Source organism: Phacochoerus africanus, chromosome 11 (genome assembly GCF_016906955.1).
Source record: "Phacochoerus africanus isolate WHEZ1 chromosome 11, ROS_Pafr_v1, whole genome shotgun sequence".
Taxonomy (NCBI): domain Eukaryota; kingdom Metazoa; phylum Chordata; class Mammalia; order Artiodactyla; family Suidae; genus Phacochoerus; species Phacochoerus africanus.
In genome coordinates, this window is record NC_062554.1 from 73,719,701 (window position 1) to 73,737,746 (window position 18,046).

General features: G+C 35.3%; 1 protein-coding gene across 2 annotated transcripts in view; it reads right to left on the minus strand.

Annotated features, from left to right (window-relative positions):
* SGCE (sarcoglycan epsilon) overlaps positions 1-18,046 on the minus strand; it is a 71,564-nt gene that overhangs the window by 2,149 nt on the left and 51,369 nt on the right. For both annotated transcript variants that reach the window (XM_047753173.1, XM_047753172.1), the window contains 5 exons: positions 15,642-15,804; positions 13,123-13,334; positions 12,162-12,188; positions 11,230-11,418; positions 809-852 (listed from right to left, as the gene is read on the minus strand). In XM_047753173.1, coding sequence (XP_047609129.1) covers positions 809-852; positions 11,230-11,418; positions 12,162-12,188; positions 13,123-13,334; positions 15,642-15,804 — 635 coding nt within the window. The remainder of the gene's footprint in view (positions 1-808; positions 853-11,229; positions 11,419-12,161; positions 12,189-13,122; positions 13,335-15,641; positions 15,805-18,046) is intronic.

The following is an 18,046-nucleotide window of genomic DNA, read 5'->3' on the forward strand; positions in this document are numbered from 1 at the left end:
ATACGTGCCTAAAGTTTTTAAGAGACTTAATAGCTTCCCGACCACAATACCACTATTCATACTCAGAATTCCACATCCAACTTACATTTTTAAAACTTCTCTTGCTTGTCCAAGAGAGCTACAAAGGCATTACTGGTTGCTCGGCAATTAGAACTAGGAATCAACCACTAATTGGAAGACAATCATGAATAAGTTATCTACTTGGTATTGAGATGAATGAAATAATTGGCTGTGGAAATTTTTTAGGGACACTTGAAAGAAATAAACTTAAAGAAAGCAAGTCTTAGGGAAATAGAATAGTACAGGGAGAATTGTCCACCATCTTGTTGTCACTGGTCATGTTATAACAGCTTTTTAAAGCAGCATTAAAACCAGGCCAACCCTTTCTCATTTATCCCCCTGAAGCCTCAGTGATTCGTCACAATGGTTTCCTTTTGTCAGAGTCAGTTTCAAGCTGCTCACTTACTGAGACAAATCCTGGAAGCATCCAAGCTGAGAATCTTTCATACCCAGAGGAAGAATAGGGAACTTTGCTGAAGGAAGGGGACTTTATTCAGTCTTCCTTAATTAGGCAGGACCTCCATGGATGCTTTTGCTCTAAGATCATTTACCCTGTGTTTATCACTCTGATGCCAATCTAAGCAATAATCTAAGCTATTATTCTGAGGTTCTAACTCTGATGAAGGGATGACATAACTGCTTTGCCTTACTTGGTGAAGATAAGTTTCCTAAATTATACAGTATTGGAATTATCTTTTAACCTATTAGTTTCATCCATAAACATCAGATTATTACTTTCAGTACTCACCTGTAGTCTGCGGTTGGGGAATCTGAGTCTGGTGTGGCAAGTTCCTAGGAATGATTAACATTTTTTAGTAAAACTGTATTCGTCCACACACATGTAAATAGAAAGCAGACATGAAGTTGGAATGAAAACCTTTATCGCTAGAAAAGACCCCAGAAATCATCTAATCCAGCACAAACCTGCCCCCCCCAACACCATTCACAAGTTTATAAATGATGAAACTAAGGTCTGAGGAAGGAATAATAACAATATTTGATAATATGCATGGAGTTCCTCCTACATGCTATACTTTATCTGACAACAACACTAGACAGTAGATAATATTTTTCCCAACTCACAGATGAGGAAAGGGACTTAGAGTTCTGAGGTTACAGAATCAGCAAGTGGTGGATAAAGATGTAAACACAATGGCTTCAGGGCTTGTGGCTGTAGCCTGTACACTTTGAGATCCGGGTCTAGAACACATGCACCTTCACAGAACAACTGTCACTGACTTGCTAAACCTGGGATCCTCCATCCTCATTCCAGGGAATGACACTATCTATCTGCCCAGCTGCACTAGTCAAAACTCTGACGTCATCATCGACCTTGCCCCCTCTTTCACGTCCCACATCCAATCACTTGGGAAGTCTTCACAATTTCTTCCTCTCCCATCCTCCCCATCTCCACTGCTATCTTGGTCGAAGTCATCATCGTTTCCCACTTGGATCTCTGCAACTGATCTGAACTGTTTCCTCATTCCCATTCTTGCTCCCTTATAATCCTTATTCTGTATACTGTGCACATTGCTGTCTGAGGGCCTTCTGAGACACTAATCTGATCATGTGGTTCCAATGAACACACTTCAGTACATTTTTACACTAACCTGAAAATTAAATTTCAAGTTTCTTAGATGACCTAGAAGGCCACCGACATATCTGTTTCCTACACGGAGCCCTCCCTGAACTGCTTGAACGAGAACCACCACCACCATCTACTACTACTATCTCTTGCACCCAACCAGCTCCCCTTTATTCTCGCAAACTCAACACAAAATTTGTTACAGTAGACTCGTATAACTCGTATAATTAAAAAATATTCTACAAGGAATGTTAATTAAAATAGTTAAGCTATTATTTTTAATTAAAAAATAGCATTTCAAGTACCACCTCTTCTATGCCTCCGCATGCTCTAAGCACCCCTTCCCCATTTAGGAACCACTGACCATGCTTTCATCCACATGCTGGTACTATATTTCTCCCACAGAATGTTAAATTGCCCCAAAGTGCCTTCACAGTAAGAACCTTCCTATTTTATTCAGCATGTCGAGCCATATCATGTAAAATAATTTTTGAAAGCACACATGAAAAAATGAAGATACTTAAGAATTCGCACATGATGCACCTATTTATTAACACTCACAGACACACATGTAGCTTCAAATTTTGTGTGAAAAATAGTTTACAAAAAGTGTACAATTTCAATTCTGTGTGGAAGAAATTCTAGGAGTCAGCTCCTTGCTATAGAGTAAGGCTTGATCTAAGCCAGGGGATTTTCAAGGTTTTTTGTTTCTCTTTGGCAGTGGAATTCCTTTCCATTGAAATCCTAAGCAGAACTCTTGATGTACAAAAGAGATAAATGTGAGGTTGCCTGAGTTGAAACAAGGGAGCCAGGAATCCCGCCTGCTTTGTTTCCTTTGACTCACATGCTGGCCCCTAAGGCATTTCTAAGAAACCTCCAAGAAACAAGAGTTTGAAAACCATTGATTTGAATCATCTCAGCCAGGCAAATATTATGTTCCAAATACAACGATCTAAAAAGGAAAACAGTACACACTAGTTAAATACTGTTTAAACACTTAAACTAATCCATAGGAATGTTAATGACTTTGAGTGATTTTTCTTTTTAATTTCAGTTACATTTAAAATATATGGTTAAGGAAATAAAATCAACTCTAATTTAATTTGAGGAAGTTACTTAAAAATTTATCTTAATAATTACATTCTCTTTTTTGCTATTACTAAAAGCAGACTACTTATCCTTGTGTCATCTCAGGGAGTATTTTTCTTGTTTTATTTATTCTTTCAGTATTTCACACAACATATTTATAGTGCTTTTGATCATAAAAGTAAAAGATTAATTTACAAACCACAAAAAAGAAAATTAAGTTATAGATTCAACATGAGAAAATAAACATCTTTACTAGCAAAGTCAAGATGCGATTTCATGTGCATTTGGGAAGGGGATATGAGTTTTGTTTTAACTTTTCAGGTACAACTACTTTGGGTCTATTCAACTTTAGAAACAAACACAGCACACCTTACACATGCACACACACGCATGCACACATGCCACGCTGTTCCTCATTTCCTATCATCTCTAGCTGGATCTAGCCTGTCAGAGGATTAAATCGATACATTTTACAAAATAAAGATACTACAGAGGACAAAGAAAGTCCTTCAAATGCCCTAGACAAAGACAACCAAATTCAAGATCAAGGATTGGAGGAAGGAGCTGGAATCCCTTCTCCTGCTGGCCAGTCCACTTTAGCTTTCTGTGGAACAGTTTTAAAACCACTAATCAATCTATGCCCTCCTATTTCTTCTCTACACTTCATTTTTTTCTTCCTTTGCCACAACGGCTACACTTTCCAAATAGCAATGAGGTTGGCTGAGAAGGTGCCACACACACACCCCCGCAAGAAATCTGGAAGGGAGGTATGACCAATTGTGTGTGTTATACTGGTTTAGGGACATGAAAGATCTGCAGTGCATGTCCCAGTTGGTTAAGTGTGTGTTCCTTGCAATTTCAATTGAAGCTCAGATGAGTTACATACAAGTACAAATTGTGCAGAAAGGTACTCAACAAAAAATATGTGGAGATTCAACATCCTGAATCTCCGAGGTTTGCACAGATTAACTGATTTTGTGGTTGCCCAAACTTGTGGCTACATATGTGAGCCTGTGTATGTTAAAGTGTTAGTATATCTATGATGGGCACATATGAATTATGTATTTCATTTAAAAGTTGAAGGGAGGGATCTCACTCATAAGAGTGCTGCTTTAGCCATACCCGGAAAAAAGCCTACAACTAACTTTGCTATAGTAGAACAGAGAATGCAGTAAGAAAATGGAAACATTTCCTTCTTCGGTGAAAGCAGGCTGCTAAAGGCAATTAGAGGAGAGTGAGGGTTGACTTCAAATAAAAGTCCTATAATCCTTCAAAGAAAGGACCTTTATAAAGTCATAAAACTATTTAGGATAATTAAGTTATTAATGGACTAACTGAAAGTTTATTATGTGTAAACCGCATTGCATAGAAAAAAAGACTTATGAAAACTGTAATTCTGTAAATTATTAGCATTAATTATTTTCTAATTTTACTACATTAATTACAGGCATTTAAATAGAAAATTATGTAAATTAGCCATTGCAAAAACTCTATCCTTTAAGAAAGCAAAGGTAATAACTTACAAATTTATAAGTAAGTGATTTTGGGGGAGTACACAATTATTTATTATTTGTACAATCATGCTAAGGTAATTTGACATTCTTAGATATCCTGTAGAGTAATTCTATGAGTAAGGTTGATGATTATCAACTCATTATATGCTTACTTGCTTGAAAACTCAAAAGCAAAGAAAGGTTAAGTGATTTGTATAAAGCCAGAGAATCTGTGCCAGGGTTGAAAACAAAAGACATTTGTTTAGTTATGTGGCATACAAAACACCTCTCTTTTGAATTACTATGGATCTAACAATAAGAAATAGCAATATCTTTTTGGAATTTCTCAATTATCAGTAAAATTGATATTACCCAAAACTTGAATTTTCTGCTCACAATTTTTTTCTACAAAAATGCTGATTTGAACCCTATGACTACTTTTACTAAAGAACTAGACCATTATTTGGGTCAGAAAAGGAAGGAAGGACACGAAGAAATTGAAAACATCATGATAGTTTCAAAGTTCAAAATCTAATTTTAATTAAAATCAATGTAAAATATACATGGAATATAAAGAAGAAAGGAGATATTTATTTATTTGTTCCCCCCTCACACACACTTTTATAAAGCCAAAAGCAAGCTGACCAGTTTTAAACTAAAGGAGTCCAAACCTCTAGAACCAAAATCCATCAGAGATATTCCATCTATCACTTTTAGTGTACACTCACTGACTTTAAAAAAAAAAAGTCAATGGCTCCAAAATATCTTTGGCTGCTTTAACACCTCGTCAATGGGAAATCATTATCTTGATCCCCTGAAATGTTCTCTTCAACTGATATTAACTTTTCTTGAAACGATTTTTTATTTATGGAATTTTACCATGAAGTTGGCTCTCACTATTACCCAAGGGGAGACAAATGGAAAAATACTTTAGATAAAAGCTAAAATGATTAGTTACTGAATATCTATAATTAGAAGACTTAATTTCTGCTTTTATACTTGTTAATTTGCAAAAGATTAAACACAACCCATCTCCTGTTTAGAGGGAGACCCAATCACCCTGGATTAAGTGTTAGGTTTAGTATAATGAATAAGGAAAATTTCTTGGATAGTCAATTAAAACCTTCCTAGAAAATGTTTGGGTACTTTCCCCTATTATTCTTTATATAAATTCCTCTATGAAGTTACCTCCCAATCAGGAAAAATCCATTAACACTGACGTTGGTTTAAGAAAAGAATGATGAGGAGGCAGATCTATCCCCAAAAGACCACATAAGCCATCACAAATTTAAGAATAAATTATTTTATTTTTTGGAAAATTGAGTATTTGGAATCCTCTTTTAATGTTTCTCATAAAGTTGCAAAATACTATAATTTCCAGGTAGTTTTTAGCTTTTCAAGGTTTACCATTTCTCTGTCCCATTCAGACATTATCTTCCAATCAGCACTAATCTCTCACTTCTCCACATCATAATCGTGGGCAGTTTAAGGAAGTGTGAAAGTCTAGAGGCTGAGAAGCATGAACCCACAAACAGCCCAACACTCTAGATGCCCCTTTTCACATATTCTGCACAGACCCCTCAGGGGGAATTAGGAAAAACCAGTCCCCTTTTGAAACTCTGTATGAAGGAAAGTAACAATACTTTTCCCACCTTCATCCCCAACAGAAAGATCAGAAATTCTGAATCCTAAAACCTAGGTTCTGTAAGTATTTAAATCTGGGATTCCCAATTTTTTTCTCCTACCACAACATAATATAAACATCCACCAGCTTCCAAACCCCAAAAAGTAGGGTCCTGGGATCGATACTATGAAAGTTTCACAAGGGGATGTGACCTGCAGCCTGGTTTGGGAACAACCAAGCTAGTTTATCTCCCAATATTCATTTTAGGACCTAATATACATGCGTATGTAACTGGGTCACCATGCTGTAGAGTAGGAAAAAAAAAATAATCTATTGGGGAAATAAATTTAAAAAAAAAGAAGAAAAAAATAAATAAAATTCTATGCCTTGGAACTTGATTTTCTTAATATAAATCATTATGAATTCTTATCTCTGAGGTATAGCAGTCAAGTCAATAATATGTATAAATTTTAAGTCAATCCCCTTTTAAATATTTATTTATTTATTTACCTACTTACCACCCCTGTGACAAGTGGAAGTTCCAGGCCAGGGATGGAACCTGTACCACAGCAAGACTGCTGTGACAACATCATATCCTTAACCCACTATGTCATAAGAGAACACATGTAATGTATTTTTGATGGTTGGTAAGTTTTTGGTCAAAAACATAACCTCTGATCACAACAATGATGCTTTGGACAAAGCACATTTACTTTTAAGAGTTTGCCAAGATGGAGGGGGAGGGAGTAGAAGAGACTGGGAATTTGGGGTTAATAGATGCAAACTATAGCCTTTGGAATGGGTAGGCAATGGGATCCTGCTGTATAGCACTTGGAATTATGTCTTGTCACTTGTGATGGAGCATGCTAATGTGAGAAAAAAGAATGTATACATGTATGTGTGACTGGGTCACCTTGCTGTGCAGCAGAAAATTGACAGAACACTGAAATCAGCTATAATGGAAAAAAAATAAAAATCACTACAAAAAAATAATAAAAACACCTATATGGGTTAAAAAAAAAGAATTACTTTAGAAGTTAATTTTTAGCAATGAATTACAAGTCAGGGGACTGCCTACAGAGGAAAAAAAATATTCCTATTAATGGTAACATATACTCACTGAGCCACAAAGATATATAAAAAAATACAGATGCAGAAAGCCTGACTATAGTATGGGATGGGCGACATTATGGCTACTGTTCCTCAAGACTCTCAATGTCAGAGTTCCCTCATGGCCTAGCAGGTTAAAGATCCGGCGATATCACTGAAATGGCTCCAAGGTCACTGCTGTGGCTCAGGTCTGATCCCTGGCTCAGGAACTTCTGTATGCCAGGGGCATGAAAAAAAAAAAAAAAAAAAGATAGAGACTGTCAAGGTCACGAGAAACAAGGAAGGTCTAAGAAAATTGCATAGGGCAGAGGAGACTAAGGAGATATGCCAATTATTGCATCCTAGACAGAATCCTGGAGAAGAAAAAGGACATTAAGGGAAAAACTAGTAAAACATGAAAAAACAAAAACAACCAGTCTAAAGTCTGGTTAATAGTAAAGCAATCATGTTGCTTTCTTAGTTGTGACAAATGTACTATGGCACTATAAAATGTTACATAGGGCAGGGGATCTCTGAAACTGGATTATTTTTGCAACTTTTCCATACCTTGAAAATTACTCCAAAATGAAGTTTATTGAACAATATATACATTAGCAGAGATCAAACTACATTTATCTTGTATTTCTGCACTATCATCATTTTAAAAGCCTGTCTATATTGTCTCTCTAATCTGAAAAGTAGGGGGAACACTGAATGCGATGAAATCCCTCCTTTCTAACAGGTGTTGTGTCTCCTGGACCTGCTCCAGCTTTCCTTCCCACTGCCTGTTCAATCACCTTGCCTGTAACCGGAATCAGGAATCCTTCAAAGTCAATGACCACATTATCTATCCCTGATTTGATATCAAGAAAGGTAAATAATCTAATCTTGGTTTTGACCTAATTTAGCATTGCCTCTTATCCATATCTCAGTTTTATTATCTGCAAATGATTAAACATTTTTTTCACTCTCAAATTTAAGATGCCAGTCTGGAGTCCTAGGAAGCCTTAGACCAAATAGAAAAGATTACTGTGTAATTGATAAATAACTGCAGTAGCCTCTGTTACACAACTGTTACAAATTCTCTAAATCACAATGTTACAAGGTTCACTATACCTCAGGGACTGACTCCTTTAAAAGACCCAAACAAGTTTCTCTGCAGCTTTGAATGTTCCTGAGTCTTGCTTAGAAGCCAACATAAACGTGTATCCCTATGCCTGAATATTCCTGATGCTGAGTATGAAGAATAAACAAAACATGATGTAGCTAGCCACAGTATTTATGAATGATAAATTCAGTACCGTTTGTATGAACGTGTGAAGATGGAATGCATGCCCTTTTATGAAGTTACTTAATAAATACTAGGCAGCATTATTCAAAGATACACCTGGTTATCAAGTACTGTGATGCCTAATCATATATAATATCTCATTTTAACATTGAGAATTCAGTTCAATCCAAATGACCAAAACATTTATATATGTGTGTGTACTTGGTGCTGAAATAAACCTTTAAAAACCGGTAAGGAGTAAAAGCTGAATTTGTTTGAAGGACAGCTGTGATGAACCTGACACAATAAATTCCCTATTTTCTGGCATGGTTAGAAAATGAGGTTAATCACATATTCTGGCTTATAGGGAGTTACCATAGAGACCATGCACATATTATCCATTTCCAAGAATAAAAGAAAGATAATACACACTCAACATTGAAACTACATTGAATGTAATTTAATTCTCCTCTGATGAGTCAGATGTACTTGACGATCTTGCAGTGCCTCAGAATAATCATTGTGAACATCATCAATTATCTATGTACCCTATTTAAATAGAAGTGTTAGTTAATGGACTTTTTCCATTAGCAGAAATCTGAATATCATATAGGTTTTTCTGGACTTAAAAATACATATATGGTCAAATTGTTGTAAGTTCAATAAAACAACCTATTGCATTTGCAAATAGATCTGATCAACATAATGACAGTCTTGATAGGGTTATGGAAGGATCAGGAAGATGCTTTTGGTTATAAACTAGATAGGAAATTTTATTTTGCTTGTGTATTAGTAGTAACAACATTGCAAAATCTTTTTCTTTTTTTCTTTTGTCTTTTTAGGGCCATATCATGGCATATGGAAGTTCCCAGGCTAGGGGCAGAATCAGAGCTGTAGCTGCCTGCCTACACCACAGCCACAGCAAAGCCAAACCTGAGCCACATCTGTGACCTATGCCACTGTTCATGGAAACCTGGGTCCTTAACCCACTGAGCAAGGCCAGGGATGGAACCTGAGTCCTCATGGATACTAGTCCGGGTTCATTACCACTGAGCCACAATGGGTATTCCACAACACTGCAAAATCTTAATCACAGAGAATCAAATGTTAGGGAGTTATTCTCAACATAATACGATTAGAAAGCATATCTGAAAAAATGACCCAGACTTTTTTTCCTCCCTTAAACTTCACCAACGATAAAGTTTTACTGACTTAAAAACATATTCGAGTTTCCTTATTCATTACAATGAACATTTCTCCCTTCTAAAATTCAATAGCATTGTTATTTTGTCAATAGAAGCATTTCCCAAACTGTGTTTTTTTAAATAGAGTTACACCTCTTCTGACCTTTTCCCATGGCTCAGAAAGCATATCAACACACTAAAGGCTCTGAGAACTCGTGTAGTTTAAAAACACAAAAAAACAAAAAATCCTGCTTCTCAAATGTATTTGACCATTTCATTTTTGAAGATATATATCAACATTTGAAGAAGGTATATCAACATTTAACTAGCACTCTTGGGTAAAGAATATAAGAAACAGTAGCCTTAAAGAATTCTTTAATTTTTTTCATTTTGAAAATGAAGGATAACACTGTTCATCATTTTCACCTAAAAAAAAGACAGGAGAGATTGCTAAATTGTAAACTATTACAATATTCTAGAATTTTTCCTAATTTTTCTCATTAGTACCTAATAATCCTGATAAAGTATGTTTCATGATAATCCAGTAACCAGCAGAGAACATAGAGATCCATCAGTTCAATTTTGTAAGAGTTTAACATTTACATCCCTGATAGAATCTTAATGTTTCCAAAACTCAAAATTTCCCCCACTGCTAACAGAAAGTGAATCAATTACTCGCACACACACATACCTTGGCAATAACAAGTAGATATTGTTAGAGGACTCCAGGAAAATATTCATAAAACTTTTAGATTGCCAAAGTGTTTTGGACAAATTTATAGTCTGATTGTCTATACTACTCATATTAATTATTTAATCTTCAAGTTACCACATGAACTTTACACAATTGCAAAATAAGCATCTGCAATGGGAAAACTTTTGCACCCAAGATGGTTCCTCAAGAAATCTTTAACCAGGAAGAGGTTACTTTGTTATCATACCCTAATGTTTATGTACATACACGTTGGTGTCTGTGTATGTGTGTGGTGGCGGGGGTGAGAGGATTTTCTGTATATCCATTCTATTGACAAAAGTAAACTCAAAAAGAGGAGGATCTCAAAAACAACGGTGTAACTTCCTTGGGATGTTAAATTTAAACCCATTTTAACATACGTTTGGAAAAAAATTAAGAGCCATGTTCTTAGAAATAAATGACAGTTTTACCTACAATTTCCTTACACCAAAACTGAGCTTCTAGACATATAAATGTTCTCAAGAGCAGGGGGGCAATTTTCTCCTTCAATCTCCCCCATCCCTACCCCTTACAAAGACCTCTTCTAAGCTTTCTGACCACAATCCTTGTAGCACTACAGACAAGGTTTGCACTTTGTTGTTTATAGCCAAAATTGGAACTACTCATTTTGATATATAAGCAAATCACACACAAAAAAAAACCCTAAAGACTCTGAGGCAGAAAATTCAAACAGATCTCTGGTAGTAACATGAAAAAAAAAAATAAGTTAACAGAACCAAATAATTCTAATAATAACTCTAAAAAGTAATTAATTTTGTATGCTTTAGGATATGCCTCAATTTTCAAAATTAACTCAGCTTTGAGCAAACATAGGTTAGTTTATTAGTAGTGCCAATTTCTTAAATATTAAGGTAAATGTCATCTTGTTTGGATTAGTGAAGGAAAAAAGGCATTTCCTGAAAGTAATTCCATTTGGATCAGCGTAGTGGTGCTGGGATACACTATCAGTGTTCTTTGGGTATTTTCTCTTCCAGTGACAAACGAACAAACAAATGCAACAATAATGAAGAGCTTTGGTCTTTATAGACATTAAGTAGATACATTCATGCATTAATAATTATGATTCCAAGTGGATACTCACTGCTGCGTTTGCATCAACGGCATATTAGTGCTCTCATAATTGTCTGCATGTAGAGGAGGCATGATTTCCCCAGTTACTGGGTGAAACACAGGGAGTGTTGACAGCGGCCACGCTATCTCTCTATTCTTGGACATGTCACGGAGTTCTTTGGTAGATTTCTGAATAGCACTATGATGAACCAGTTGGATGCTAGATCAAAAAGAAATAAAACAACAAATATTTAAAATGTGCATTAGTTCCATGGGTCATCAGTTTGAAAAAATTATGAAATCATTTTTTCTTTTTAAAATAAGAAGACATTAAGACATTATTGCACTTTGTGCATTCTACAAGTTATTTCAGAAAAAGATACATTTCACATATTTTTAACATAACAAAACCAAAAATAACCCAATTTTTAAGTAAATGTATCTCTTGTTAAACTAAGCTATAAAGCATTGTGCTAATATTACAGACCTAGGTAGCAAACTACTATTCTATTTAATTTCTACGACTAAGATAAAACTACCATAGCTTTTATATTGTTGTTTCTGGTGGGGCATTTATAAATACTCACATAAGTTTCATTTTATGGTAGGTTATTACTGTAGATTCAGGAAAACGTGTATGAAAGGTCTTTTCATCTGTTCTCTGGTTTATAGAAATGCAGATTGGGAAATCACATAATATAAATGGCAAGTTAATATTCTGAATCTGAAATATTTTAGGTTTAATTTTTATCTCTATAATCTTAGTTTTCATTCCTTTTTATTTTTAAGTTTCTACCCCTCCTAAATAACTCTATTTAGAAAGCAGCTTTCACATTTATGAAATCAACTATGAAAGATGATGAGTGGGGATAAAAAGCGTGACACACATGTATGGAGCATGATGAGCAACGGAGACGTGGGGAAAAAAATGAAAAAGAAAATAACAGGAAAGAAGACACTTACTCTGGTGTTTGCATGTTTCTCTTTTCCCTAGAAACAAAACAAAATTTATGAATTAAATAATAGCATTGATATTTGGAACATTAAGACTATATGCTCATGGATCTTGCATGATGTGGAAATGCTGACACTGTTACTATTAAAGGCAACCAGGCAGCACCTGCCACCAGGTTTACAAGATGACTTGGATGAGGACATACACAGAGATGGAATACTGATGAGAAACACATAGAAAAAGTGGGGAAAAAATGGAGATTAAGAATCAAGCTCTTAGAAATAAATTCTATGACATAATGAAATACGGCTACATGTAAAAATGGAAGGAATTGTTACTTGCTGCTTTATTCATTTTTTATCCTTCGTTTTCTTACCCTGACTTCCAGATAATCTCGGGAGACTATTTTAATTGACACAGAGGTCCAGAAAGTACTAACTATTCATGAAGATTCATTATTCAAATTATCATCTTATTTTCATTAATTTACTCCTAAGTTTTTATGTATCTATATAGATTTTTCATCGTTTAGATTGTATCACCCTGTTTGACAGCAGAACAATTTCAAGAAGAATTCTGACCATCATTTCTGATCAAACTGACTGAGACAATTTATTTAAAGTGCAACTACCGCGTCAATAGCTTCTGCAGCCTCTGCTTACACAAGACGGCTTGTATAACCAAAATATCTAGCCTCAGTTATTCTTGGGACTATTTTGCCAGCATGAATTTACATCTAGTCTCAATAATTGTTGGATAAAGTAACTGTATCCTCTAATTTAATTTACTAGACTCAAAACTATTTTAATTCATTTTAAAGGCATAAAGTACTGTAGTTGAACTTGAACACAATTTCAATTCATTTATAAAGTGTTTTATGAACTAAATGAAACTTTGCTTTTAATGGAATCTTGTACGTTGTTATCTTAGTAGCTCTATAATTTTTTATTAGTGTTTTAAAGTACTCACACGCCTTCCCGTCGGCAGCACATGATATAAGCAAGTATTAGAAAAAGGACCAATGCTACTGCCGAGGGCACAGCCAGTGTAATTAGGAAATCCGTGTAATAGTCTCTGCTTTTCAAAGAATCGGAAGGGGGTTTGTACTCTCCACCATCAGGTAAAATCCCTTCTCCACGAATCACTTCCTGATAGGTGGACACTTGCTTTGTTTTATCAACCTGATGCAAAAGAAGACAATTACACATCAAATTAATGGCTGCAAACATTATAAGAGTTTAAGATCTAGACATAGCAAGAAATTCTTTGACAAATTTCTAAAAAGCAATCTTTTCCAATTACTTTTCACCTTGAACTTGCAATTACTTATGGAAGCTAGGAAGAAGTAATGAATAAAAATAACAAAGAGTTTATATTGGCCTACTTTCTAGGTCCTTCTCACAACCTATACACATACATAAATGCATACCTACATAATAAATGTGTGTGCATGTATGTGTGTAGTTCTTTTTTAGTTTACTTCCTCCAAAGCACAAGCCCTTTATACTACCATGTATATTTCCTGTTTCCTAGTGCAGATGTTAAAAAACCGTGAACTAGCTGGTGACCAGTAGGTAGTCTGGTTTCTAAGTTAGTGAAAGAGAAAAAAAAGAGAGACAAGGACAATTTCTAAATGATTACAACCCTGATCTTTCTGCTGTCCAACTGATGGAAGTAGCTTTTAGGAGCTACTTTAAGGAACACATAACCCATCCAATGCTATAGTGTTATTAAAATTGTATCATACTTGTACTATATTGATTTACCTCCACATTAATTGAACTGCTTTCACAGCATTGCATTTAATTACGCTAAGGCTTTTACTGAAGGGCACCAGAAAAATAGCTTTGTGAAATTTGTTACTACATTTGTTCCCCTCTTTTAAAAAAATGTTGGGGAGAATTATCTATGGCATTTCTCAAATTCTCTCCCATAAAACTCCACAGGAAGAATTTTGCTACCCATATAGTGCTACTAAAAACTTTATTTGCTGCCAAGAAATTGATGCTCTACCTCCTTCAAGAATGAGAACTAAATAACAGATGACTTTCCTGATTTAATCTGGGACATTAGGAGGCTGTTGTCAAATTTGACCTTAGGCTTATGTTTCGATCAAGTTTAGGTCCTAATTTTTCATTTCTTTTATATTTTATATATTATGTTTATTATCTGACCCTTTTATTTGAGCCTCCTGAAATCTTCTGTGCTTAAGATGTAACCTATAAATAAATACATGTAAAAGAAAAAACAAAAACTCCCAAGCTTTCTATTTATGAAGTCTTACCACAGAAACTAAAATATTCAAAGCATGAGTCATTTTTAAACCTTTAGAAATTAGGTAATATTCCTAAACATGATCTTTGTACAGCACAGGTGAAATGCCACTGTCAGGGCCCACTGTCTACTGGCTCTGAAGAGAGGTGTCTATTTAAGCTACAACTGCAGCCATTCAGTCTTTTGCACCCTTGTACGATTAGCACTATGACTGAAAATACTGAGATTTGTTGATTAAATATTTATAATGCAAATAAATCATAGATAGCATCTGAATAATTTTACTTTATGGAAGACAGAGAAAAGGCATTATTTTCCTAAGACACAAGAGACGTGGCCAAGGGCCACAGGTGCTAAGTGTTGCAGTGTGAGCAGTATGTTCCTGGTCCCAGATCTGGGAAAGGTGCCTGCAGCTGGTTCGCTAAACATGAAGTGACACTTGTGTTTATGTGTCAATAACTTTGTTCAAATGTCAACTTTAAACTTAGACCTAATTCACTCACCACCAATCATCAAGAGTTGACAGAAGTTAAATCTAAAGGTCACTAATGAAATAAAACAACTTTCCTATCTTTCAGAAAGGAGGATTAAAAATATGATAGAAATTTTATATAAAATATGTATCTTACATATATATGAAATCTTACCCACATTTTCCTAAGCCTTTAAGCATGCTAATAATTAAGAAGTGATTCCAAAAGAAATGTTTAACTTTAGGGGCTGTAGATAAGATTCTAACTTTTCTCTCCTTTTCCTTTTATTCCCTCATCTACAATTTGAGTTTCTAGGGCACTAAGCATAGCACACTATTGCTTTATTTTCAAATGTATTATTGTACTCCGGTCTTTCCTTCCAAAGTGGGATGGGGCAGCATTTCTGAGGCTTCCTGCACATGTTACACTGACCCCAAAGCCTATCTTGACTTAGCAGCCACCTGGATGTCGCAGGGGATCATTGGGACCACCTGCCAAGCTAATCTGGCCCCAACAACTAATCAAGGGTAGACCTGAGTACAAAAGCAGTGGTACTATTTCTTAAATGGATGCACTGTCAATGAGTTTGCCAAATCCTTCAAGTCAAGGGAAGTCAACTGCAGTTAACAAAGTAAACCCAGGATTTGTTCCTAAGAGCAATTCAGGTTTTAGTCAAATATTCCTAAACATTCCAGTCACATCACTTCTAATTACATTTGCAAAAACAAAATAAAAACTTACCAATGAAATTTTGCACCAGTCAATGTAAAACTGAGTACGAAATTTTTTATCACATGTTATTACAGGCTCCATCTCTTGACTGCATCTCAATTGATTCTGTGGATTTTCAACTTCTCGTAAACAAGAAGAAAATGGGACGTCGGCACCAACCATAACATAAACGCTGCAAAAATGTGAAACTCTCAGGTTATCCTTTAAGAAAATTGGAAACACTGAAAAACAATCTACCCTGAAAGCAGGATTTATCCTTTTGAATTGAGAGATTACCTAGAATCATCCTTAAGGTAGGGGCCTAGGCTTTAAAAGCAGTGATTCATGTAAGGCCTTCTTTTCATTCTTTCCTTTATTCAACCAATATTTGCTGAGTACTTTGATGTAGTACCACTCTCTTGATTCTCTGCTAATTTCTAAAAATTTTTTCACTCTATGTAATTCAGAATAATCATTCATCATGTTTTGATTACAATATGTGATAGACCACTTACATTCAAAAATTATTCTCAAAGAAAATTGTTTAGAAAACATTATCACTAAAAGAATTATCAGTAGCAAATCTTCATTTAATTTTTTTTCATTAAAAGAATTTTTTTTTGTCTTTTGTCTTTTTAGGGCCACACCTGAGGCATAATGGAGATTCTCAGGCTAGGGGTCAAATCAGAGCTATAGCTGCTGGCCTCTACCACAGCCACAACAATGCCAAATCTGAGCGATGTCTGCAACCTACACCACAGCTCATGGCAACGCTGGATCCTTTAACCCACTGAGCAAGGCCAGGGATCAAGCCCATGTCCTCATGAATACTAGTTGGGTTCGTTACCACTGAGCCACAGTGGGAACTCCTGATTTAATTTTTAATAAGACTGTGATATTATATTCTAGAGGTGTGGAGCTTTAGGCAGGCTCATCAATTCTACCTAGAAGTTCTGTCATCTTTTCTACTGCATAGACCCCCTACTATTAGGTCTCTCATTATAAGGTCTCTCAATCTTTCATCTAAGAAGTTAATATAAGAGAAAAAGTATTGTTTGGTGGTACAAGTTAGGCAAACAATTTATTTCCTTGTTGTGTATCTTAGCAACTGGGGGAAAGAACTCTACTTAATTGGCCAGTAAGAGGTTCACAATAAAATATAGTGCTAATAGCATTTAAATAATCTTGGAACAGCTTGAGAAGGTAGAAATTTCGTAGGTTTTTCAAAATAAAAGGGAAAATCAGGAAATTACTCTAAATAATATTATTTCCTTTCCCAATGACAATACCATAGCCACTTATAAAATGGAATAAACCCATTAAAATCCTCAGTTGTCTTCTTTGCAGAAATTGACAAACTGATCCTAAAAATCATAGGGAAATTCAAGGGACCCAAAATAGCCACATGCACAAAAAAATTTTTGATGAATAAAAACAAAGTTAGAAGACTCACAATTACCAATTTCAAAACTTACTACAAAGCAATAGTAATCAAGATAATTCAGTACTAGCATAAAGCTAGGCATGTAGATCAATGAAATAGAATTCAAAGTCCAGAAATAAAACCTTTAGTAAACTGATTTTGTCACAAGGGCCAGGACAATTCAGTAGGGAAAAAAATGATCTTTACAACAAATGGGTATACTGGGATAACTAAGATATCCAAATTGCAGAAGGAAGTTGGTCCCCTACCTCACACCATATAAAAATTCACTCAAATCAGACTTAAATGTAAGGGCTAAAACTACTGAATTCTGAGAAAAAAAACAGGCATAAATTTTCATGACCTTCGATTAGGCAATGGTTTCTTAGATATGACAGCAGAAGTTTCATCACTAACAGAAAAAAAAAATAATAATAACCTGGACTTAAACTTTGTGCTTCAAAGGACATCATTAAAAATGTGCAGGAGTTCCCTTTGTGGCACAGCAGAAATGAATCCAACCAGTATCCATGAGGATGCAGGTTCAATCCCTGGCCTCAATCAATGGGTCAGCGATCTGGTGCTGCTGTGAGCTGTGGTGCAGGTCACAGATGCAATTCAGATCCCACATTGCTGTGGGGTAAGCCAGCAGCTGTAGCTCCAATTGGACCCTTAACCTGAGAACTTCCACATGCCACAGGTGTGGCCTTAAAAAGCAAAAACAAACAAACAAACAAACTAAAAAAATGTGTAGAGGCAACCCACAGAAAGAAAAAAAAATTGCGAATCATATCTAATAAGGGACTTGTTTATACCTATAACATATAAAGGACTCTTGAAACTCAATAACAAAAAGATAATCCAATTTTAAAACAGCAAAGGATCTGAATAGATATTTCTCCAAATAACATATACAAACATCTAATAAGTGCATGAAAAGATGCTCAACATCAATAGCTATCAGTAAAATAGAAGTCAAAACCACAATGAGATCACTTCATACCTATTAAGA